Consider the following 23,357-nt stretch of genomic DNA (forward strand, 5'->3'; position numbering starts at 1 on the left):
TGGAGTCTTTCCTATCACTACCTGTTCTATTACAACATACATGTGCATCCCACCACCCTTGCATGCTACATGCTGCTCCATTCTCTCAAGGACAGGAAACCAGTGCATGTGAGAACTGCAGTTGTCCGAGTAAAAACACATTCATCACTCACCTGGCTTGGCAAGTGCACAGTTTTTAATGTGTTGAACAACTTTTATTGTACTGTTACTACAACTGATTATAATACGTTTTGACAGATACAATAATTAATTTTGCTCTTCTTCTTACACTCTGATGCATTTTGTTTTTTTGTGGGCTGGACAGTGATGGAAAGAAATTTCCAACCCTGTTCACTGTAAATTTGTTTAAAACGAATGGATTTGCAGTTGAACTGTGATGAAAACAGCATGCAAGGGTTGAAGATCATAAAGTCAATGTATTGTTGCAGAATCTTTTTATAAGTGCCTTAATTTATAAAACAAATTTTTAAGGATGCAATGCTTTTGTGCCAAACTGACTTGCAGAAACAGAGGCAAATTTGTGGGACAATTTATGACCACATCTGAGTTTATGTTCTGACCTTGTTTAACTTACTGCCAGGGGGTGTCATGAAATTTGCTCTTTTCGTGTTTGTTTTTGATGTAACATAAGATTCCCTCCAACCCCTTTCATTTTATGCCAATGGTGTTTTCTGGCTTTGGTCAACCACTACATGTTGAATGAACAAAAACACTGAGTTAGCAGGCATATGAGGTTTAAATTTTTATTTAAATGTCAACTACAATAAAATAAATCGTAATAAAAATGCCTTTACTGTTTATTTATAAACCTTAATAGTGCTTCTGGAGCCATCCACAGATTCTATTCCATGTATGCTGCAAGTAACACCATGTTAGGAAAATAATTATACACTGTACTATTAAAAATAATGCATCAAGTATTCTCTTAATTTTATGGGCTTCTTTAAAATTGTAAAACCAATTTATTTCAAAAAAATATGCCTTTGTACTCTAAACTACTGGTAACATCTAAACTACTGGTAACAGCATAAACTAAGCAAGACACATAAGAAGAAAAAATTATAATAAAATGACCAAAAACGTTCTTGTCAGTTATTTCTCAGAACCAACCACCAACCTTTTACTTATAAACTGCTTTATTGATGTTACTTTTTTCTTAAGAAATGAATTTGTGCGATATTATTATTTTTATATATTATATTCATTAATGTGCATCAGGATGCTGTTTGTCTGTTTTCTTTTGTTTGCTTTGTAGCTCTTTTCCCTGCCTCCCTTTGTTTTGAAATCAAAACTAAGACTTTTCTGATTAAAATAATATTTTTATCATACATGAAAAATAATAATTGATAGAAATGCATCAAGAGCGCAATATTATCCATTACTATCTGGAGGTGCATTAATGCCTCGGACGAGGTGTTGCAAGCTTGTACAATTAGGCTGATTTAGCAACAGAATGGGAACATAAGTTGACGACAATGTGTGCAAATCAAACAACTGGCTTGACCAATGGCAGTGACAAATTGGGCTCCAGAAGTCACTTTCGTTTTCTCGTCGTCAACTGATGTCCCCGTTCTGTTGCTAAATCAGCCTATTGATTATTGGCCAAAGCAAAAAATACCATAATATTCTTTCAATTCCCATTTGGGTGGTGCTTCATGTACATCTACATGTAAACTTGACTTCTGCAGTATCTTTGTTCTCTGCATGATTTGCATATGCAATGCACCAGTGTCTTGTAAATTTGGATATACTGCACATGCAGTTCATGCATAAGAACAAAACTTAATGCAAAAGTCAGGTTTACATGAAGCACCACCAATGGTATGTATTTTCTGCTTTGGCCAATTGTTTCATTGCTGGCTAAGTTTGAAAAATTGAATTTGTTACCTGTCTTTTCTTGTAGACTTAGAGCTAAAAACTAAGAAATCTTACATCTGGTTCATGGTCTCTTGTTGTACAACATCTTAAATACTATTACAACTACATACAGTGCAATATCTACTTGTATTTGAAAAGGTGTATTAACTGAAAATATAAAAATTAAAACTGCTGTTAAATAAAATATAAAAAGTTAATGTTAATAGTTAAAAAAATGACTTGTCTAGTTTCCATTGTCTTATTATTGTTGAGTACTGCCAGTTGCAGGGTTGGTGGTTTTCGTCTCTGCCAGGAAGAAGGAGTTCTTGGACTGGGAATGGAGATTGGCCAGGTAGGATGGCAAGGGTACATCAACAAAGCTTTGTGCTCCTAGATTTTTTATTCCTTCTATGACACTTGGTCCTTCAAATCTAACATTGCAGGATATGGGTCTGTCGAGCTGCCAGGGCAAGTGTTGGTCACCACTGCGTAACTTTGTTTGCATCTTAAAACACAAAGTTTTCAGAAAATTAATACAAATTTAGGACAGATACGTGTGGGTATAGTGATTTTACTTGAACCATGAAACAAAATTAATACTAACAAATAGTGCAAAATAACGAGAGGTAAACCAGCGTTCAAAGAAAGTAATGTCCGATAGCCTGGGGCCAGTTGATTTTGCTTTCGGGCTAGTGAATTCTGCTATTAACTTGCCGGACAGGCAAGTGAAGTTTTTTGAGGAATTCAAATTACAGAAGAACTGTGAAATCAATCTGCTCATCAAAACGTTTTTGGGGCATAGTTGAAATGATGTTTGGGCTAGTAAATGGTAGCCCAAATAACAAGCTGTAAAGATGACTTTCTTTGCACCCTGGGTAAACAAAAGAAGACAATAGAATTAGTGCATAATAGTAGGTAGTATTCTACTACCTATTTCACAGTTCAAGTAAAATCATTCTAACAAGTATATTTGTTTATCAACTTGTATCCTGAATTGCAAGAAGTCCTTTGATGCCATATTAATGTTTTCACTTTACTTTAGTACACAAGATGGAACAAAATTAATGATTTGTTGCCATTTTTTTTTTACGTACATGAACACTTTTCTCCAGCATTCAGTGTGGTGGCCGGGTATTAAAGGTTTTGAGTTAATTTGAGTGCATGGTAAATTATATCATGTAGTAGCAGGTCACTGGAACAAGTTCTATGCCTCTTATCTGTTTTTATTACTGCAGGACTGGTGTGACTTAAAATGAAGGTCCTAGAATTCAAACCCTGTTATACCCCAATTCTAAAACCTTCTGAGTCGCACCCACTCCTGCACCTGCAAATAAAACCCAGTGGTGTAAATTACTTATTATATGTACATTGTAAATGCTCCTTTTCAGAGACTGCTGTGCTGTAACCAAAACCTGGGTCAGATTGGATCAGATCAACCCTTGCAACTAAACTTTTCTCATTCTGTGAGTTATGAGGATTAAACTGCTCTTGTCCAATCGAGTTTTGTTGACCCCTGGACTGGTGATAAAGAAATTCAACATTATTTTCATATCGGTGGTTGTTGATAAAGCATGTGGAAAATAAAAGTCAAATAACTCTTATTGTTGAAGAGGTTTCACCCAACCTTGATCACACCTCTACAGGTACTGTGTAACCATTATCGTTTTACTGGTAGCCTGCATAACAGGCACCATTTTGTTTTTTAGGGCGCGCTCCCCTTGCGCAGCTTTTAAAAAAGATAACCAGTGCCTGCTATGCAGGCTATTTTACTGGTAGTAGGAAGAGCAAACCTTAAATTCCACTTTTTCAAGAACAGGCTGTGGATTAGGACCAAATGCATTATCTGTGAGTTGTTGTCTTTGCTGGTCTTCCTCTTTGTTTTCACTCTTGATTTCCTGACTTTGAACTTCCATTGTGACTTCTGCTTTAAAATGAAGGGAGAAAAAACTGTGTAATAACTTCCTGGAAGAATTCCCATGTGGACAGAGACTAAGAAATCCATTTTTTAATGTGAATGAATTCCAAATTATTTCTCAAGACTGTCTTCATGAGTTTGTAATCAAGAGTTTGTTTTGAGAAACTATCAATGTCATGTGGCTCCAACTCCTAGAGTGCCAGTTTACAGTGCAGTGTATAGCCCCCCAAACACAAAATACCGGTTATTATTTTTTTAGATTTTGACTGAATTTGGACATTGAGCAATCTGGGGAGTATAGGGCTAAGAATTTTGGTGTTATAATTATTTGTGTTGAACAGATGAGCCTAATAGATGGTCTAGCTTCCCATTATTTCCTTTTTTAATAATTAGCTCAGTGTGGTTTTAGCACCCAAACTTCTATCCCTTTCCACTGGGACATATTCCTGGAAAATTCAGCTGAGGGTGTACTGCTTCAGACCAAAATTGTGATTTCAAGAGATATATTTTTTCCTTCCAGACCCTCTAGGTTAAAGTTTTTTTTCATTTGTTTACTTTAAGCATTTTCTTCGCTGCACCAATCATACATAAAAGTTTATCAGGATTTCAAAAAACATTTTTAGGCTAAAACTTAAGAAAAAAAAACCATCCTTAGCCCTTAGCCCATCCTTATAGTCCCTGTAATAAGGGAGTATCCCTAAGGTTCATGACTTAGACTGCTTGCAGTCCGCCTATTCTCTTAGATCCATCGAGTTCTCAGACGGAGTGAGCGCGTAGGCACTAAAAATGCTTTAAGCCAAAAAGGGACTGGTGCGACCAACTCTAGTGTCTTTGAAGAAATAATTTCATGACATGACTTGGAAATTGGTTTTTTTTGTATGTATGCGTCCACAGAAATACACAATAATAAAGGTGTAATCAAACATCACAGGAGGGTACTAAAAAACAGTAACGCAGTAGAACTGAAGAACACGTTTCAATTATAACCTTTTTTTCGCTTTCTTTTTCGACTGAGAGGGTTTCCTTCAATCTGGTTTAATCTGTACTTGCTGAAGGCACCCTGAAAGAAAAATATCAGAAAAAAAGGTACTGCTTGAAATGATTTTACGCACTGCCTGATATGATTTGGTGGGTCGGCGGGGGGGGGAGTGGGGTGCTCACAAGCACCATAGGAACCCTCTAAATGTTCTACATCCTTGCTTGTATTGATGAATCTTATACCAGGGCTGTCAATAAGGGCCGGTAGCCGGCCAAAACCGCCGGCTAGTTAGCCATCCTTAGCCGGCTACTTTCATCTCCTTCTACCATAACCGGTAACAAAAAATAAGTACCATCGAATAATGATGATCAATGACATTGAACGTATATTGAACTAGTCTAGATCTGTGAAACGTTCGAACCATGCCATGTTGTGAAACGCCTGGGACACTTTGACGGCATCGTTCCCAGTCTTGCGTGTATTCTGACGAAGCAACATGGCGTCCGCGATGGAAAAATACCTCTTGAAAACCCCTGGAAATAGGGTTTCCGAGAATCTAAATTCCAAAATGTCCTTAGATGCCTCGGTCCTCAAGAACTTGTGCATTTGGTGCGAGTTCCAAAGCCGCCTACTATTCGTTATCAGCCTGCCACTTAAAGACTTTTTGACAGCCCTGCTTATACACGCTAATGTGAGGGGGGGGGGGGGAGGGGGGGGCAAGCAGGGCAGTTGCCTTCTCTGACCTGTTGAGCCAGACACATCAAGTCTTTGGATGGATTTGTTTTGTTTAGACTCAGTTATTTTGATTATAGTGACTTGCAATTGTTTGCCACATATCTCATAACAAGTGCTGAAAATAGCATTTCGTAGCCTCCAAATCTGAAAACTTGCTGGGGGATGATACCCCCCGGCCCCCTGTTACAAAAAACCTAGCTACAGCCCTGCAATACTGTTGTGCAGTTCATTACTATTGGGGAAACCCTAAGTTTTACTTTTTCTGAATAAGAAAGTAGTATTCTTACGCTGACAAAAGCCTGTGCTGTTTACAATAAACTAAAACTACTGAAGTTCAAAGTCAGTTTACTATGGTGGGTGTGCTGCCATGTCCCTTTACCTGGCTAGTTTTGTTGAGCACAAGCTCCTTTAGTGACAACACATCTCTTCCTGACAACTTGATTTCTTCTAGAGTCTGACAGTGCAGCAAAGATGAAAGTGTCTACAAAGGAAAGAACAGTTTGATATCATTTGCTTATATAAGTAATTAAAGTGGACTGACAGTTATGATACTGTGATAGAAATCCTGATGTAAATTACAAATAAAAGAGAAATATTGGGTTGGTATGTAAGAACAGCAACATTTTTGTCAGTGAATTCATGACAGCACTGCTAATTCTGGCATTTTGTGATGATCTAACTAAGAATCTCCTTCATTGCCCATGCCATATAGTGCACTTACAGGCAGCATAGTCCCAGTTGGTCAGTAATTAGATTAAAAACTTATGTCCAGATTTAGAGAGAACTTTTGAACCCCAACAAAATGGAGTGCTAAGGAACAGGGAAACTACAGTGAACGTTTATTGTAATGGGTATATTGTACTTAATTTGGGCCAGGCCCCTTTCCTTTTAATATTGAATACATGTAAATTTTTGCCAGCTACAACTGTATAACAACTGCAGGGAAAGACCCTTCAAAATATAATAGATGAGAGGGAATCAGAAGGAAAATGTTGAACTATTGAATGCTTCAAGTGTTTGGTTATAATCATAAATAAAATTTAGAGAGCTGCTTATCAATGTTATATTCCTTTACCTGTAAGATGTACTGTTTATGGGCAGCTTTGATGTTGGACATGAAGATGTATTCTGCATTAGGATAGTAGACTAGGAACACAGTGTTGCTGGCCAGTAAACTGCTGGATGAGCCATGCTCGTAAATGCGAAGCCAGGTCCACAGACTGTTTTTCCACAAGTGAACAAAGACATGCTTGGAACCAAAAGTGAAATACATGGACATGGAATTATTAAACATTGTTTGCAGCACATCTATTAAAAGGATTAAAATTATTGTACAGGATTGTGCAGTCTTGTGATTAGCTAGTTGTGGTGGAGAAACAAAATTCATAAAAACTGAAAAAGACAGAAAGGGACAGGCATGCACATACATACAATGTTTATCATACCTCTGCAGGCCATTGAGATGTTACCCTACACTCAAAAAGACCATGGAAAACCTAGAAAACACCAGCTTTGTCCAGAAAATTTAAAGGAGAGCAAATGGATCAGATAAAAAGATGTGGGCAACCGGGGAACAAATTTTTAGTCATGAGGATACCATGACATTTATTTGCTTTATCATAGTGTTTATTTTGTTGGAAAAAGGGTTAAAAAGTGTTGAGAAACAAAGCAATGGATTTACTTTTCTCACTTTAAAGTCATTTCTTTAAGTAACTAGCTCAACTGTGAAATCACTTTCACTGGTCACTAAAGCTTCAAGAGAATCCTGCAACACGATAAATTTTTAAGGGGTTTTTTGTTCTTTATTAAAATGAAGTACGTAGTGCGTGTAGAACACCAGATTTTTTTCTTTTCTCTCACACAAAATAACCCTAACAGAATCAAAAGATTCTTGGCTTTGGTGCTTGCATGGGGTTGACAAAATGCTGAAACAAGTAAGACCCATAAAGATATTGTTTTCAGTACTTTTACTAACCACTTTAAGGTAGAGTCCTAAACAGGATTCCAATTGAGATTTAAATGCCAGAGGATCAGATGTATTCAGCACTTTTTCAGGAACTGAAAGTGAATTTATGCTGCTGATATTAGTATTACAACTGAACAGAAATAAAGGGAGATGTAAAGAATCATCCATATAAGGGGATGAAGGTAGAACAAGGAGGGTCGTGGGTTCGAATCCCATCTGGGGCTCAGATTTTTTCTGTGTCTTCTTATACTTGATTCTTTACAGTCATCTCCCTTTATTTCCGTTATGAAAGTGAATTTATGAGTTAATTTCCTCCTCAACATCCCAGGAAGTGCGATACTCCCTGTGATGGTTAATGAGGGGTGGCTCCACCAGAAAGGAGTCGGTTTTTCAGGCTTTGGGTATATGCACTGTAAAAGGGTGGGGATTTCTCGAGCTGAAGTTTACGAAAGAGTAAGAAAATTTGCAATTTAGGTATCTAATTAAAAGGGCATTAACTAAAATCTTTCAAGCTGAGGCACCTTATTGTTGTATAAATTATTTAATTTGCGAAAGGCTACATAAAATAATAAGAAGACTTGCTATCAGCTATGTGAAAGGGGCATCATTTTTCAATGGAGGTACACAAAAAATGGTATAAAAAAGGGTAAGAGGTTGGACCTCGGAGCGGAGCCTTCCGTATAAAATGGTGCTGAGTACGTATACATAGTCCCCAACCCCATCTCAACATACAGTATAGAAGTTAATTGTTAGTTCTAGAAATGACCAATGAAACATCATCAGATAAGGATGACCAGGGATACAGGGGACTATTTGTATGCTATCTTCTGGGGTAGATAATAAATTTATTATTGTCTACATAAGTAGGGGCCGTCTGCTTATCAGGCTGCCAGACGTAGCTCTGCCAGCTGAGAATTGCACTGACACTGAACCCGAAATAACAGCAGAATAAGAGACTACTTAAGTCTATGTTAGGTGCTTGTTAAATGTAGAATCCAATATCTGTACATGTTCAGTAATCTGTAGCTACCATGAGTTGCGTACTTCTCTGAGAAGAGTATATGACTCAAAGGAATGTCTGAAATTCAGGCTACATGTACGACCATTTATGAATGAATTTTTAAAAAGATGTCATTGTCATTCAGTGGTACTATACAGTCTCTATTAAACAAGCATATTGATCCCATTGTCATTTCTCCACTTACCAAAACCTACAAGCTTGTAAACAGTCCATTTCTTGCAATGTGGATGTGTTTGATGATCTGAAATGCAGTATCAATGTTTTTGTTTTCGTCTCAAGTAATGGAATAACATTTAATATGGATAACATGGATATATAATTTATGGATATAAATTTTACTTTTCCTCTTTAAAAATTCTCAAAGAAACCCAGGAAACGTCTGGCTACTATATCTGTTCATCAACTATCAAGTGACAAAAAGTACCTTGTAATATAAAGCACTATTTAAAATACTAGAAATATCGTAGAAAATAGCAAACATAAGTCAAAGAAACTTGCTTACACAATAAATCCATTAAGGCTACTTGGTCAGTCTTCACTTCGCCATGGAAGCAGCTCTTCACAATTCGATTCACGAAAGATTTTTTCGTTCCCTCTGTGTCTAGCGAATCATCCGTCAAGAAACCTCGTTCAATAAGTCCACGAAGAAGTTCTTCCTTCTTAAATTTGTTGAACAATTTGCACAAATCATGTCGACGTGAATCGTTTGCCATCCTTGATGAATCCAGAGTAGACAAATCAAGCGCCAAAACACAAAGTGGCCAATCAGAGCATTTTCTGCTGATGTGCGAAGTTTATTCTAAGGGAGGGGGGCATCCATCAATATGTTGTCATACTCAAACCCCTTCTGAAAAGAAATAGGTGAACTAAAACCAAGTCTGCTCTAGAAAATGATGGAATATTGTCTTTTTTTAGAGTTGAAAGACGTTATTTTGAAGAATATTAAGTCAGAGAAACCAATTCCCAGTTTTGTTCACGTCTACTACTCACTTGGTAAAGTTATGTTCTCTTTTAAAGAAAACCGCTGACAAATAAATGTGCCGAGGGAATTTTCAAGATGGCGACGGTGGCGGGAAGTTCGGCTGTTTATCGTGATGTTCTGGGAACTGATTTATCAAAATGTGTTGAGAATTCGAAAGTTTTGGTGGTTGGAGCAGGTGGTATTGGTTGCGAACTTCTGAAAAATTTGGTTTTAACTGGCTTTAAAGATATAGAAGTGGTGAGTATTCGAAAAGGCCGATGTTAATTTTACGTCAGTCGATCGAGGAAGATAAGTTGAATTTAGCGGAATTGGCTATGTGCTAAGCATGTGCTGTACATCGCTTAATTGATTCCGGTAATTGTTGTTTTATTTCAACTATGAAACGAGAATATTTCATCAATCATTGTAGAAATCTGTTAGCATTTTTAAAGCCACATCAAGTTGTGATTTATCGATATCAACATGCACAATGAGTGGAAATGGTAATTTGAGACTGTCAGTGTATATGTAGTATGCAGGGTTTGCACAGTCACTGTGTCGTGGCGGTGAAATCCAAAGTACAGATACCTGGTGAAAGATGCTCAAAACAGGTGTTTTTATTAATTTGCACATGTAAGGAAGGGGGCATTAATTAATGTATGTGTAAGTAATAAACAATTAACTGTTATCATCTTAATCATAACCGTAACAAAATTCTCAAATTTTGTGCTTAAATGGCTTTTTTTTTTCACTCATATGATTACAAACCGAATTGGACTCCACTCAGTCCTGTTACCATTACTTATTATCACCATCATGCACTATTATACTCATTCATCATCATTGTTATCCTCCTCCTTCTCATTATCATCATCATAATCATCAGAAGCAGCGGCTTTTTCATTATTTTTTAGTGTTCATGGACATCCAGATTGTCTGTAAATACTTGCTGGTCTCAAAGTGTTAGAGGTTCCTTGGCATTGACTAACCAGTGTTCTTAAGTCGAGTCCCTTTGTAGTGTTGTGTATATATAAATGCAAAATTTGCAATAAATTTACTCTACAGTTATAACCTTGAGGAACCTTGAGTTAGTGTCCTCATTAGTGAGAGTCCATAATAGCAGGAGTTTATTTCAGTCAAACATCTGTAATTTATTTTTGCCTGGGATTTAGCTGCTGTCTGTATTATTGGGGTGTCCGCAAAGTGAGAGTTGAGTGTATTAGTTTTTTAGTAATAATTTTTTGTATTGAATTTTTTCTCAGATTGACTTGGATACCATTGATGTTAGTAACTTAAATCGCCAGTTCTTGTTTCAAAAAAGACATGTTGGAAAATCCAAAGCACAGGTACTTTTAGTGTATTAATAATTTTCATGGAAAGAAACCTGCTGGATTTATTTGAGATGTATGTGTAGGAATTGATTTTGAGTGTTCATGGTAAAGAGTCTTTTTGTTTGTCTCATGTTGCAGTGCCAAATCCAGACCTTGAGATAAGGGGGGGGGGGGGGGGGGCGGTCATCCAGACCCTTAGATAAGGAGGGACCCCTGTCTCCCCAAAAAATTTTTTCAGCCCTTCAGGCCTCAGTTTAGTCCAAAAGTAGAAGGGCGGAGGGGTGTCTGGGCCCCCCGGGCCCCTCGCCTGGATCCCCGACTGTGTTGTACTTCCTTGAGATGTAGGTTGTGACATGTCAGCTGCACACTGCTGTTCATTTTGAGGTGATGAAGTTGACTGATTATGCATTACCTAGTAATAGTTGAACCACTAAGAAAAGGTGTTCTCTATCTTGCCAAAAAAGCTGATTGTCATAATACAATGCTGTTGTGTAAACAGTTGGCCTCATCACCTGTAGAAGTCTGGTAGCTCTCTCCTCCGCAGAGGCTCCCACTGGGTATCCCTATGAAAATAGCAATAATGGAAAAAGTAGAAAGCGCGCGGGGGATGATGGGAATGCCCTGCGTGCTCTCTTTTTCTTTCTTCCCAGCCTCCCCACAACACAAAGAGGCCTCTGCGGGGAAGAGAGAGGTCTGGTAGTAAGCAGTGAAAAATTTAAGATACATACCTCTAGTAACTGCATTATATGGTGTTTTCTTTTTTCTCGATTAAGATGGTTTCACTAACGTTGAAGCCTTTAAGTTGCATAAAGATCATTTTTTTAACATCGTAGGTTTCTCGCGAGAGTGCCCTTAGGTTCAATCCTGATGCAAATATCAAAGCTTATCATGATAATATAATGAGGTATGAATCATCTGATGTTAAAAATCATTATTAAGTACCTTGCATGTATACACCAAGACTATACATGTATATGTAATCTCAGTCTTCAGCAGTGAGTCTCTTGATGTACTTGCTATTCTTCCCACCACACCTCTAGCTGGGTACACATGTTAGGGTTCTCCTTGTTGTCAACATATTAACAACAATGTGTAAAAATAAAATAAAACAAGTAAATAAACAAGCATTTTCAAAATTTTCCTCCACAACATTCCCACTAATATTTATGAGAGATACATGTGCCCCATAAATTTGAACAGCTCTTTTTTGATTGGCCTATTTCAATAATGGCGCTTCTGTGCACCCAGCGCTGAGGTGCGGAGAATTACAGGCTCATCAGCAGACCCATGTCTGAGGACCAGTGAATGAATTTATTGATATGTAGAATGCAGATGCAGAGTGTACTTGTTTACATTTTTATTTTCTATTTGTGTTTTCATAGCTCCGAGTATGGACTGGATTATTTTAAGCAGTTTAATGTGGTCATGAATGCTTTGGACAACAGAGGTGAGGTGTTTTCCTCATTTTGTTCATTGTTAAAAAGAAGAAGAAGAAAAAATGCACTGTAAGGGTCAATCTGCTTGTTCTTAGGACAAGCACTGTATCTCTCAAATTAAGCCTGCATGGGCCAGTCTCATCCTTCCATTGTTTATGAATAAATTAATAGTAATAAGAAGATTATTTACATGGTTCCTTGCCCATTAACAAGTGAGCATAAAAGAGTACTTGTCGGCAGGAATATCCAGGGTTCGTACAGCGTCTTGAATTCTTGGAAAAGTCTTGAAATTTGTCCAGCAACTTTCCAGAGCTGGAAAAAGTCTGAAAAATAGAAATAAAGTCTGGAAATTAGTAAAAAGTCTTGAGTTCTTTTTCAAAGCTACAGCAAGTGCTTTATAAGTTGCATTCTTTTTATTGTGGTAAAATTTTTTTCAATCTCCCCCATACATTTGTAGTGCATCGTAAAAGAGCTTTGTTCCTGCACTTTTTAAGGTCTGTATTGATCACCTATTTGATAACCTCGAGTCTGGAGAAAGAAATTATTATTGTTTTGGAAAAAAGTCTTGAAAACGTCTTGAATTGTGGATCCAAAAATCTGTACGAACCCTTATAATCTACAGTTTATACACTGTACATGTACATGTAGTTGTTACATGTCCTGGATGACCAGACAGGACCTTGTTTGAGCCCTGACTGTAATTATAAATAATGTTTGAAGTACATGTAATCTTAAAGAATAACACTAGTATATTGCTTTTTATGATATTAATTTTTTAAAAAAATAATAGCTGCAAGAAACCATGTGAATAGAATGTGTCTGGCAGCTGATGTGCCTCTTGTGGAAAGCGGAACAGCTGGATATCTTGGCCAGGCAACTGTTATTAAAAAGGTATAAAATGGTTATGCCTTATGTTTTCTTACAGAGACTCGAAAGTTAGAACAAGTTTAGAAGGCAGAATCAATAGTATCATAACAAAGTACTGCTGAAGAGGTTTTATTGCCAAAGTCACATGACCTGGTTTCATTCACAGACTGAAAAGTAACAAAATATGTGTATATTTATACCGTAAAATTCCGAAAATAAGCCCCTCCATGTATAAGCCCCTCCAAATATAAGCCCCCAAACCCGTAATGTGAAAACCCCTCCGTCAGATCGCCCCTCCAAATATAAGCCCCCCGGGGGCTTGTAATTGGAATGTTGCCCTCGAATACAATGAAAAACAAAGCAAAAAAGATAATTAAATTTACTTCCAACTATAAGGCTAGTCCAATCGATTTTGAGACGCAAATTTCCCTCCGTGGATAAGCCCCTCCAAAAATAAGCCCCTTAAAAAGGGCCTTTGAAAAATATAAGCCCTGGGGCTTATTTTTGGAATTTTACGGTATTTCTTTAAATTGGAGAGACAAGAGCTACAATGTACATATACTCAACCAAAATAGTTATCTGGACTTAATTTCCAAAAATCTATGCAAGCAAGTGGAATTTTGCAGTACTGTGGAATGCTTTCACTTTGTTCCACTTTAAGGATGACATTTTGAAAATGAAAGTGGGAATGGTCATGATACAGTGTACTTGTATTTTGTTAATTGAAATGGGATAGTCCTGGTAACTTTCCAAGCTGGACTTGTTCCAAAGAAAAACAGTTTTAACCCTCAATTTAAGGGAACCTTTTTTTCTGAATCATTTCCAGTTAGAGCAAACCTACCCACTCAGTCTTAGATTACAATTTAAAAGTTTCTGTTTACCTCATGTACATGTATGAACACTTACTAATAGAACATTATTCTACAGGGAGTCACGGAGTGTTACGAGTGTCAGCCCAAACCAACACAGAAAACATTTCCCGGCTGTACAATCAGAAATACTCCTTCAGAACCTATACACTGTATTGTCTGGGCTAAACATCTTTTCAAGTAAGCCAACTTCAATTTTACATTTTTATTGATGTAATGCAGTCAAACATTTTGAGCCCGAGAAACTGGACAGTATGAACCATCATGTGTGAACTTTAATGGGTAATTTTTCACTTTCTTGGAAGATCTTGAGTTTTAGGCTTAAATATCACAAATTTTTGTAATAGTTATTATTAAACTTAATATTTTAACTTTTTATTGGTAACAGAACTTTCTGTTATTCAATTCAGTCTGTAATTGTACTGGTAATTAGACAAATGTGGTTGTCCCATTTGTTAATCACTTTTACAGACAGAATTGGACAGCTCCACCCAGTCCTATCACCATTATGGTGGCTATAGGATTTTACTGAAACTTAATTGACCTGACATAACATTAATTGCGGGCTCCTCTTGTCGCCCGCAAGCCTAATCTCCAGGTTGTTATTATGCATGCGTCGCAAGTATGTAGCCAGCATTGGTTTGGGCTTCCACTAAGAATGAATGGAATGCACAGAAAGCAATTTGACCATGCACGTTTGGACCTTCTATTACTCGTAATCTGATCATGCTTGTTTTGACCATCTGTCACGTGACACTTATGCAAAGTACAGGGCGGGAGCAAAAGCGTTTTGACCTTGGATCATTGTCCCCCTTACTCTGTAATCTTTGGTTTTTACTAGTAATAATTGTGACACTGTGAAGGGTTTGAACCCAGCAGTCATTTCAAAAGTAGGTTGAGTTTGATCGTCCGGGTAAACGTAGTCCTGAATAGGAATGTTGTTGTTGACAGTGACTGACGTTTCGACAACCTGTGCGGTAGTCATCTTCAGAACCAATGTGAGTTGTATCACATTAGTTGATGGTATTACACTCTGGTTATTGATTTGATTGGTCAATTACGTCGCGATGTTATTGGTCGTCTGTCAGTTAAGCCATGATGTTTATATTGGCTATGAAGACTTGTAATCAGTAATTGGTGTACTTCAATCCGTCTATTGTCACAGTTAAACAGTTGTCTATTGTTAGCCTTTTGATATTTACACAGCCAGTTGTTTGGTGAGGCAGATGCTGATGAAGAAGTGTCTCCTGACACTGAAGATCCAGAGGCTGTAGGAGAGGCTGGAGAGAGGGCAGTAACTAGTAAAGAGAAGGAAAATGCCACTGGAGGTATAGAGAGGGCGTCTACAAGATCATGGGCCGAAGAGATAGGATATGACCCTGTCAGATTATTTAACAAAGTGAGTAGTAGATTACAGCATGCAAAGAAAGACGTGTCTGATTAAGCCTGTGTCTAGGGGATTCTGCAATTGGGCCAGTGAATTTTGTTCTTAACTTGCTCAACAGGCAAGTCTATTTTTGCGAGAATTTATAATTACAAAAGTACATTTTTAAAACAATTGTAACACTTGTACTATATAGGACAAATTGTTGATGTTCATAATAAATTCATTGGGAGCAAAATGTGTTTTTCAAGCTGATCTGATAAAGTGAAATATTTTATTGTTACACTTATTATAACAATGAATTAATAAGGCAAGTTTTATGTACTGATTAACGAATGGTGTAATTAATTAATAAATAATACATATCATCATTCTTTTTTCTTCTATAGTTGTTTAATGAAGACATAAAGTATCTTTTATCCATGGACAAATTATGGAGGAAGAGAAAACCTCCTGTTCCTTTAGACTGGGAAAATATTCAGACAGGTGAGGTCTACTACGTGGCCACTGACCTCTTCAAGCCACGATATTAACATACAAATTCTCCAGACTGATATCCATACATTTCCTTAAAGATAAGTTGAGAGAATTTATAATAGATCAAAGCATTTTCCCTAAGATGATCATTTTATTCATTCTCATAACCTTCTCTTTTGACTGTTTATTGATAACTGTTAAGAGAAAATTGATGTTGGTCACTCTTGGGCCTTAAAAAGGGTTAAGATGAAGGAACAAAATGTTTCATCTTTGATCATTTCACCCTACTAGCAGAGCTCTTCTTTCGCTTGCTCGATTTTGGCGTACTCAAGAAAGACTCTGCTTGAATTGAGCGAGATCTTTGTTGAGCATGTGCTGCATGTTGCTGTAGGATACAGTTTCAAACCGAGGCCTAATTGCTGGTGCTTGGTACAGCGGGCTCTGTTATGACCGTCAGTTTATCAATGAAAGGATGCTTGCATTCAGAGAACTGGTGTGAAGAAAGAGAACAATATGACAAGTCCAGAGGTTGAGGCTTCAGCAACTTACTGGAGAAGACAAGAGGAGGCTCTGCTCACATGGTGTGGCCATTACTCAGTTTGCTTCAGCAGGGCTTGAAATTGTGACTGATGCAGTTGCCAATGCGACTAACATTTTCTCCTTGGCGACTAAAAAATCTGGTTTCATCACCACTTCAAATGGCGACCAGATTTCTCTATGATTTAGATTTAAATTAAAAGAGAAAAGTTAAAACAAACATTACATCTTATCTTGCTTTGCTTTGCTCGTAAAAAATTTGCCAAATCATATAAACAAAGCCAGTTTACCTCCAAATTTATACCAACTTCTGTCCGCAATATTTTGAAACAATCAAGTCTGATGAGCTCTAGCCATGTTCAAGCATTTGTTTTACGACAGATTTTACTATTTGCTTTAAAATGGAGTTGCTGATGGCACAGGTATGAACACCCTGGACTGACTGATCTCTTAAAAGATTACTGGAATTGTTTTATGAATAATTATTTTGTTCTGCAGAATACAATAACGAGGAAAAAGACTCTGACAATGGGCTTCAAGACCAAAGAGTTTGGAGTCCCGAGGAGTGTGCTAGCATATTTAGACAGAGGTTGGTATTGTTTTTATGCCACTTAAGTTCCATTTTTGTTTTGAGCACGCTTACAATACAGTATTGTTACTTTAGTAGCACTTTTTGTCATAGAATAATGAAATTTTTGGTTTTGTTTTAGTGTGGATACTTTAAAACAACAGTTACTTGCAAGAGGAGAAGACCTTGTTTGGGATAAGGTCAGTGTTTAGTGAACTAAATTAGTTGCATGATGATTAATGATTTTTTATTGCAAAGTCAGGTCACAAAATATCATTGATTAGGTGCAGGTACACCCAGGTTAATAATGGTTACAAGGAGGGGTGAGATGCTTCCAGTACATGACTAAAATAATGTGACAATGTCTTCAATCTAAAAAATGTTCTATAATGTTACAAAGGTATTAATTTTAGCTGTTAGTTTACAGATACTCCACTCAAATTATAAACAATGTTTAGATAAGGTTTTTTTACTGTAGAGAGATCTAGTCACATTTACAGCAAACAGCAAAAGTCAAATTCAAGTTAATGATTTCTCAAAATGGAACAGATAAAAACTGTGCAAACTATTTTGATGTATGAAATTGGCGTGAAACTACTATGTTTTTATAGATATCTTGCACAGTAAACGACAGGTGAAGGAAAAAGTTGATCACAAATTAATGGTGCAAATCAGCATTTGGTTAAGGTGGCTCGACTGGATTTTTTTAGGGCGATACCTCCCAAGTTTGAGCATTAACTACGTCGGCATGAGTAAAGATATGGAAAAAAGGTTACCACAACTGTATCATATAAAGATGAAAATTTCTTATGATCTGGGTTTTATTGCAATCGGAGTCGCCATGGCAACGTCATGACGCCATTACGTTTTTCATTTATCGTTGTGTTTCTCTGTACCAGGAGTTTTTTTAATAAATCGCTTAAAAGAGTATGTACCTGCCATAATTGCCTCCATTATGGCAAAATTTGAAGAAATTCTATGAGAGCGTTTTCGAAATATTTTGAAATGCAGTTTTAAGAATCATCAAAGCAGTGAAATAGCATGTTAGCCACACAATTCGCTAATATTTTAAGAAAATGATAAGCTTTGGAATCGCGGCTTCATCTCGTAGTGGTTTGATTCCGTTGAAAACTGCATACAAAAAATGAGGGGAATTTCTCTGGGCGATCACGAATAAGAAGGATTTTATTAACTTGCATTCACATGCTTTTGATACAGTTTTTGGAGGTAATTTGGTCCATGCCTGAAAATTTCGCATTTTTCCAAAAACCGCTCGATAAAATTTTTTATAAATTCGATAATCCCAAGGTAAATCGTCAAGAAATATTCCCTGCAAGTTTTAAGAACATTGAAAACAAGGAAGGCTTTTCAATAGGGCCTCAAATATAGCCAATTTTCCCCCCAGATTTTGTGTTTACAAGTGAGCGTCCTCATTATTCACTGGCATTGTTTTCAAGTTTCATATACACGTGCACATTTAGCAAAAAGATAGAATTTGCATCAAAAAGGACCCTCGGTTAAATCTTCGGGATATGCTAATTATCGGGTAAAGAGATTAGTGATACATTATAACATCAGAGCAACTCTTTGTGATAGTTTCTGTGATGTTATAACCCGAGTAAGATAATTAAGTATTGCATCCTACACGATGAGCCGTGACGTTCACCGTTTCGGCTCTCACTGCTATCTGTGACGACAAGCCAATTATTAGCATATTCCGAATATTTCTTCGGAAAGTAATCGCGAGTTCTTTTTGATGCAAATTTATATCTTTTGCTAGTTGTGCACGTGCATATGAAACTTGAAAACAATGCCAGTGAATAATGAGGACGCTCACTTGTAAACACAAAATCTGGGGGGAAAATTGGTTATGTTTGAGGCCCTATTTAAAAGCCTTCCCTGTTTTCAATGTTCTTGAAACTTGCAGGGAATATTTCCTGACGATATATCTCGGGATTGTTGAATTTATAAAAAAAATTTATCGAGCGGTTTTTGGGAAAATGCGAAATTTTTAGGCATGGACCATATTACGTCCAAAAACTGTATCAAAAGCATGTGAATGCAAGTTAATAAAATTCCTCTTACTCGCGATCGCCCAGAGCAATTCCCCTCATTTTTTGTATACAGTTTTCAATGGAATCAAACCACTATAAGATGAAGCCGCGATTCCAAAGCTTATCATTTTCTTAAAATATTAGCGAATTGTGTGGCTAACATGCTATTTCACTGCTTTGATGATTCTTAAAACTGCATTTCAAAATATTTCGAAAACGCTCTCATAGAATTTGTTCAAACTTTGCCATAATGGAGGCAATTATGGCAGGTACATACTCCTTTAAGCGATTTCTTCAAAAAACTCCTGGTACAGAGAAACACAACGATAAATGAAAAACGTAATGGCGTCATTACGTTGCCATGGCGACTCCGATTGCAATAAAACCCAGATCATAAGAAATTTTCATCTTTATATAATACAGTTGTGGTAACCTTTTTTCCATATCTTTACTCATGCCGACGTAGTTAATGCTCAAACTTGGGTGGTATCAACCCCAAAAAATCCAGTCGAGCCACCTTAATTTGCTGTTTGCCATAATAGTGATTTAATACATCTCTGTAATAACTCACCAAAATGAACAGAATTGTGTCTGGGGGTTACATATATGTTAGACTTTCACAGTCTTCCAAGTTCACTTTTCTGTATGTACTAGACTCTTTTTTTCACTAGCTAGAAGAGATTGGTGTCATTTCACCATTGTTTTCATTTTTATGCACAGGATGACCCAGCATCAATGGATTTTGTCACAAGTGCAGCAAATATCCGGGCACACATTTTTAGCATTCCTATCAGGAGTCGCTTTGATGTCAAAGGTTTGGAAAGAAAAATCCATGTTATTCTTCAGTTGACTAAGAACTAACAATATCTTTCAAAAAACCCTCTCATTATTATTTTCAAAAAATTATTATTTTTGTCTATGCAAACAAAAAACATTAAAATTTTTTTCATAATATTATTATGACATGTATATGTTACAGGTCAAAATTATATTCAGGTTAAAATTGTTTAACCTAGGTTGATTCTCAACTTCCTTTGTCTCCAGCCTTAATTCATGAGAATATCAAAATTAAATGATGTTATCCTTCTCCAGTTAAAATAAAATTGCAGTGTGAAACTTTTCATCGTAGAATAAACATTTGAAAAAATACATGGAAAGCTGTTGTCCCTGTCTGTGGATGCATTTATTTATTTATGAGTGTGGATAACTCATGTAGGAGTGACTTTGATCTCTGTGTGTCTGACCTCTTCCCCTTTATGATTTGGGACCTGAGCAAGTATTCCCATACAACTGGCCTCGGTTGGCTCAAAGGCTGGTAGTGCTATCCACTGGATAAATCTCTAATATATTATTATTTGTTTGCCAATACTGTCTTATCTGCTGTATGGTGATTTATCCAGTGGATAGCGCTATCCAATGCTTGAACAACAGTGGCCAGTATGTGTGTTTTTGTAGTTTTGACATTCCATAATTTTTATGATTTTCTTACTTTGGATATCTGAGTTTACCGGTATTTGGCACATGGACTGATATATTTCTTGTTCTTTCTTTAGCCATGGCAGGGAATATTATACCAGCAATTGCCACAACAAATGCCATTATTTCAGGTGTGATTGTGATGCAAGCTCTAAACATACTAAGTGGAAAGCTGGACAAATGTAAAACAGTAAGTGTTAAAATCAAATTAGCCCACTCTAAGCATTTTTAGTATTTTTAAGGACTTAAAGTAAAATTAAGCTGAAATTTTCTGGCTCCAGAAAATCCCCAGGAAAAGAAGTAAAGCAATAAAAATTAAAAAAAATTTAAGTAAAAAATAACAGCCACCTTTTTTAGCAAAAGAAAGCTGATTTCTTGTTTACTGCAACTAATCCTGCCTGTATTATGCTATTGCCAACTAGCTCATTTTGTTTTATACTACTGGCGAACTAAAGAGAAAACTCTTTGAAATACTGGAAAAAGAGGACGACTATATAGGGCAATTCTCAAAATCGTAACATGGTGTACTTCCGTATGAAGTACAGTCTGCCTTCCTGTCTCACTCTGGCTATAAACCACACGACAAACTAGATTGCTTCTAGGATTGTTCGTTTAACATGTATCTATATATATTTATACAATTTTCTTTTTTCCCTTGTACCCGCCTCGAATAGCCTTTGCTAATTGCGGGCACAAGCTTTGTAAGCTATATTTAATTTGAAATAAACTTGCTGTCACTGTTGTTGGTGGTGTTGTTGTTGTTGGCTATGGAATTTGATGCAATCATTTCAGCTGGTAAAGGGAGTTTCCAACTTACAAATCATACTATTTACTAATAAAACAATATGAAAAATCTTGATTTTCCAATAAGTGTCCATTGCTATCCACTGTTGTTGCAGATTTATCTTAATCGTCAGCCTAACCCAAGAAAGAAGCTGCTTGTTCCTTGTTGTTTGGTTCCTCCAAATCCCAAGTGTTATGTTTGTGCTACAAAACCAGAGGTGAGGATGTTAAAAAGGATGTAACAGTTTAATCATGGTTTCCACAGGAAATGTTCAGGGAAAAGTCATGGAATTTCAAATGCTTTGAGTCAGGGAAAATTTCATCTTTGAAAGAAGTCAGAGAACAGGGAGGTTTTAAGAGTACATATGTATTCTTTTCCCTCTACGTTTGTTGTTTTCTAACATTTTAAAGTCTTTTGTACATTTTACAGACATAAATCATGTGGTATTGGTAGGTTATTGTTCACTAGATTGAATGACAAGTTATGTTAAAGAGTTATGTTAAGGGAAATTTTACATTTGTCAAGAAAAAGTCAGGGAATTACAAAATCCTCTGGCTGCAGCAACCATGTTAATCTCAGAAAATGACAAACACTGTAGGTAGCCCAGAAAAGCCATTATTGTGTGTCAGCTTTTGAATGAATGGCTAAACTTGGACATGTTGTCCTTGGAGTCAATTAGCATCAGAACCACATTTTATGAGGAAATCAAGATGCCTGATTTACTTCAGAAACTGCTCTTCAAAGTTTGAGAATTGATTGAGGCATTTTTTTCTTTTCAGGTGAATGTTTTCTTAAACACTAAAACCCTCACAATCAAAACTTTAGAAGAGAAGGTGAGTTTATCTTGTAGTGTGCTAAATGTATAATTTATGCAGGTCCATGTTTTATAACAAAATGGAGAATAGAATTTATAAAATAATGATTTTTTTAAAAAATAACTATGACATCAGCTTTGTGGAATATCAACTTTTTCTCCATAGGTTTCTACTTTAGGTAGCACTTCTCAAAAAAAAAGTAAATAGGCATATTCTAAGTGTTTTGTAATTTGAACTTTTGCACATTGTAGTTGGCAGTCTTGTTTAAATTATGTCTAAATGTACGGGAAAAGAGTTTTGAAGACTTCTGTTTCTTATAGACATTTATGACACTTTCAATATCATTTTTTTGTTATTATTTATACTCACTATAGTTCAACCTAAAGATTAGTTACTGAAGATATGGCTATCTGCCAGCAGATAACTGTCCTAATTGTTAGGGTGTGCCTGTCAGTCTTGACTTACAACACTGACCTCAACCTTGATTACCCCTGATATCACAAAACCTTCCTCCAACATTTATATTGTTTGATAACTGATTTTACATTTGTAATAAATTATTGCTTGGATGTGTTGTTTCTATAGATACTTAAGGAAAGGTTTGGTATGGTGGCACCTGATGTTGAAATAGATGACGGCAAAGGTTGGTACACTCATTCTTGTTGTAGGTTTGAAGGTGTACCATAAGCACTTTATGACTGCACACAGGAAAATAGTGAGTTTTATTTTTCCCAAGACCCTCATTGGTTAGATTGTGAGCAGTCTCTCTTTTTCATCAGATTTAGTGAGGGGAGTGCATGTGCATGCAAGTGTTGAGTAGCAAAGCCGCGAGACGCAAGAAATGAGGCGGCCGGTCTTGCGCCTTCAGTCATGGGTGTGGTCATTTGCATGTCTCGTGGGTTTTGCTCGATAGACTAAGAAAAAAGAGAGACTGCTTGTAGTCTACTCATTGTTCCTTAAAGTTAAGTGAGGCCAACAGGAACATGATGGTCGTTATTATCAGTCGGACAACTTCATTTGAGGCAAACAGAAGAGGAGGCAGTCTCTCTCTTGTTCCCCTTTTGATTTGTCCGCACTCTCCAGTCCTGCTAAGCCTTGACTGGACTGACTGAAAAGGGAATTCCTGCAGAGAGTATGACGCAGAGAGATCTTCCTACATGCATGAATGTCTGGCATTGTTGTCCTTGCCAACTGTTTTGCAATGGTTATTGTGTTTGTGGACCAAGTGTGGATCACTAGTCTGTGAGCTTCTTGCGGTAGTTGCTGGCCATGTATTGACTAAATCAAGCTGTTTCTGTCCTTAGGCAGTATACTGATATCCAGCG

At 36.8% G+C, this 23,357-nt stretch overlaps 2 protein-coding genes across 2 annotated transcripts in view; one reads left to right on the forward strand and one right to left on the reverse strand.

The window, feature by feature from the left end:
- Nucleotides 1-1,471: 1,471 nt before the first annotated feature.
- Nucleotides 1,472-9,196, reverse strand: LOC140926825 (centromere protein N-like). Its single transcript, XM_073376510.1, has 8 exons — nucleotides 8,976-9,196; nucleotides 8,658-8,714; nucleotides 7,462-7,544; nucleotides 6,562-6,735; nucleotides 5,866-5,967; nucleotides 4,760-4,832; nucleotides 3,648-3,778; nucleotides 1,472-2,362 (listed from the first exon to the last, which is right to left on the reverse strand). The coding sequence occupies exons 1-8, from the start codon at nucleotides 9,184-9,186 to the stop codon at nucleotides 2,120-2,122; spliced, it is 1,074 nt and encodes a 357-aa protein (XP_073232611.1). The 5' UTR covers nucleotides 9,187-9,196; the 3' UTR covers nucleotides 1,472-2,119.
- A 328-nt stretch (nucleotides 9,197-9,524) lies between these two features.
- LOC140928298 (SUMO-activating enzyme subunit 2-like) overlaps nucleotides 9,525-23,357 on the forward strand; it is a 20,804-nt gene continuing 6,971 nt past the window's right edge. The window contains exons 1-16 of the mRNA XM_073378034.1: nucleotides 9,525-9,692; nucleotides 10,697-10,780; nucleotides 11,599-11,669; nucleotides 12,148-12,212; nucleotides 12,992-13,092; nucleotides 13,996-14,117; nucleotides 15,144-15,336; nucleotides 15,711-15,807; nucleotides 16,834-16,924; nucleotides 17,046-17,103; nucleotides 19,678-19,771; nucleotides 20,511-20,623; nucleotides 21,333-21,434; nucleotides 21,997-22,050; nucleotides 22,618-22,675; nucleotides 23,337-23,357. The exon at nucleotides 23,337-23,357 is cut by the window's right edge and continues 18 nt beyond it. Of these exons, the coding sequence (XP_073234135.1) occupies nucleotides 9,531-9,692; nucleotides 10,697-10,780; nucleotides 11,599-11,669; nucleotides 12,148-12,212; nucleotides 12,992-13,092; nucleotides 13,996-14,117; nucleotides 15,144-15,336; nucleotides 15,711-15,807; nucleotides 16,834-16,924; nucleotides 17,046-17,103; nucleotides 19,678-19,771; nucleotides 20,511-20,623; nucleotides 21,333-21,434; nucleotides 21,997-22,050; nucleotides 22,618-22,675; nucleotides 23,337-23,357 (1,486 nt within the window). The 5' untranslated portion in view covers nucleotides 9,525-9,530. The remainder of the gene's footprint in view (nucleotides 9,693-10,696; nucleotides 10,781-11,598; nucleotides 11,670-12,147; nucleotides 12,213-12,991; nucleotides 13,093-13,995; nucleotides 14,118-15,143; nucleotides 15,337-15,710; nucleotides 15,808-16,833; nucleotides 16,925-17,045; nucleotides 17,104-19,677; nucleotides 19,772-20,510; nucleotides 20,624-21,332; nucleotides 21,435-21,996; nucleotides 22,051-22,617; nucleotides 22,676-23,336) is intronic.

The sequence above is a fragment of the Porites lutea genome, chromosome 2 (genome assembly GCF_958299795.1).
Source record: "Porites lutea chromosome 2, jaPorLute2.1, whole genome shotgun sequence".
Lineage (NCBI taxonomy): Eukaryota > Metazoa > Cnidaria > Anthozoa > Scleractinia > Poritidae > Porites > Porites lutea.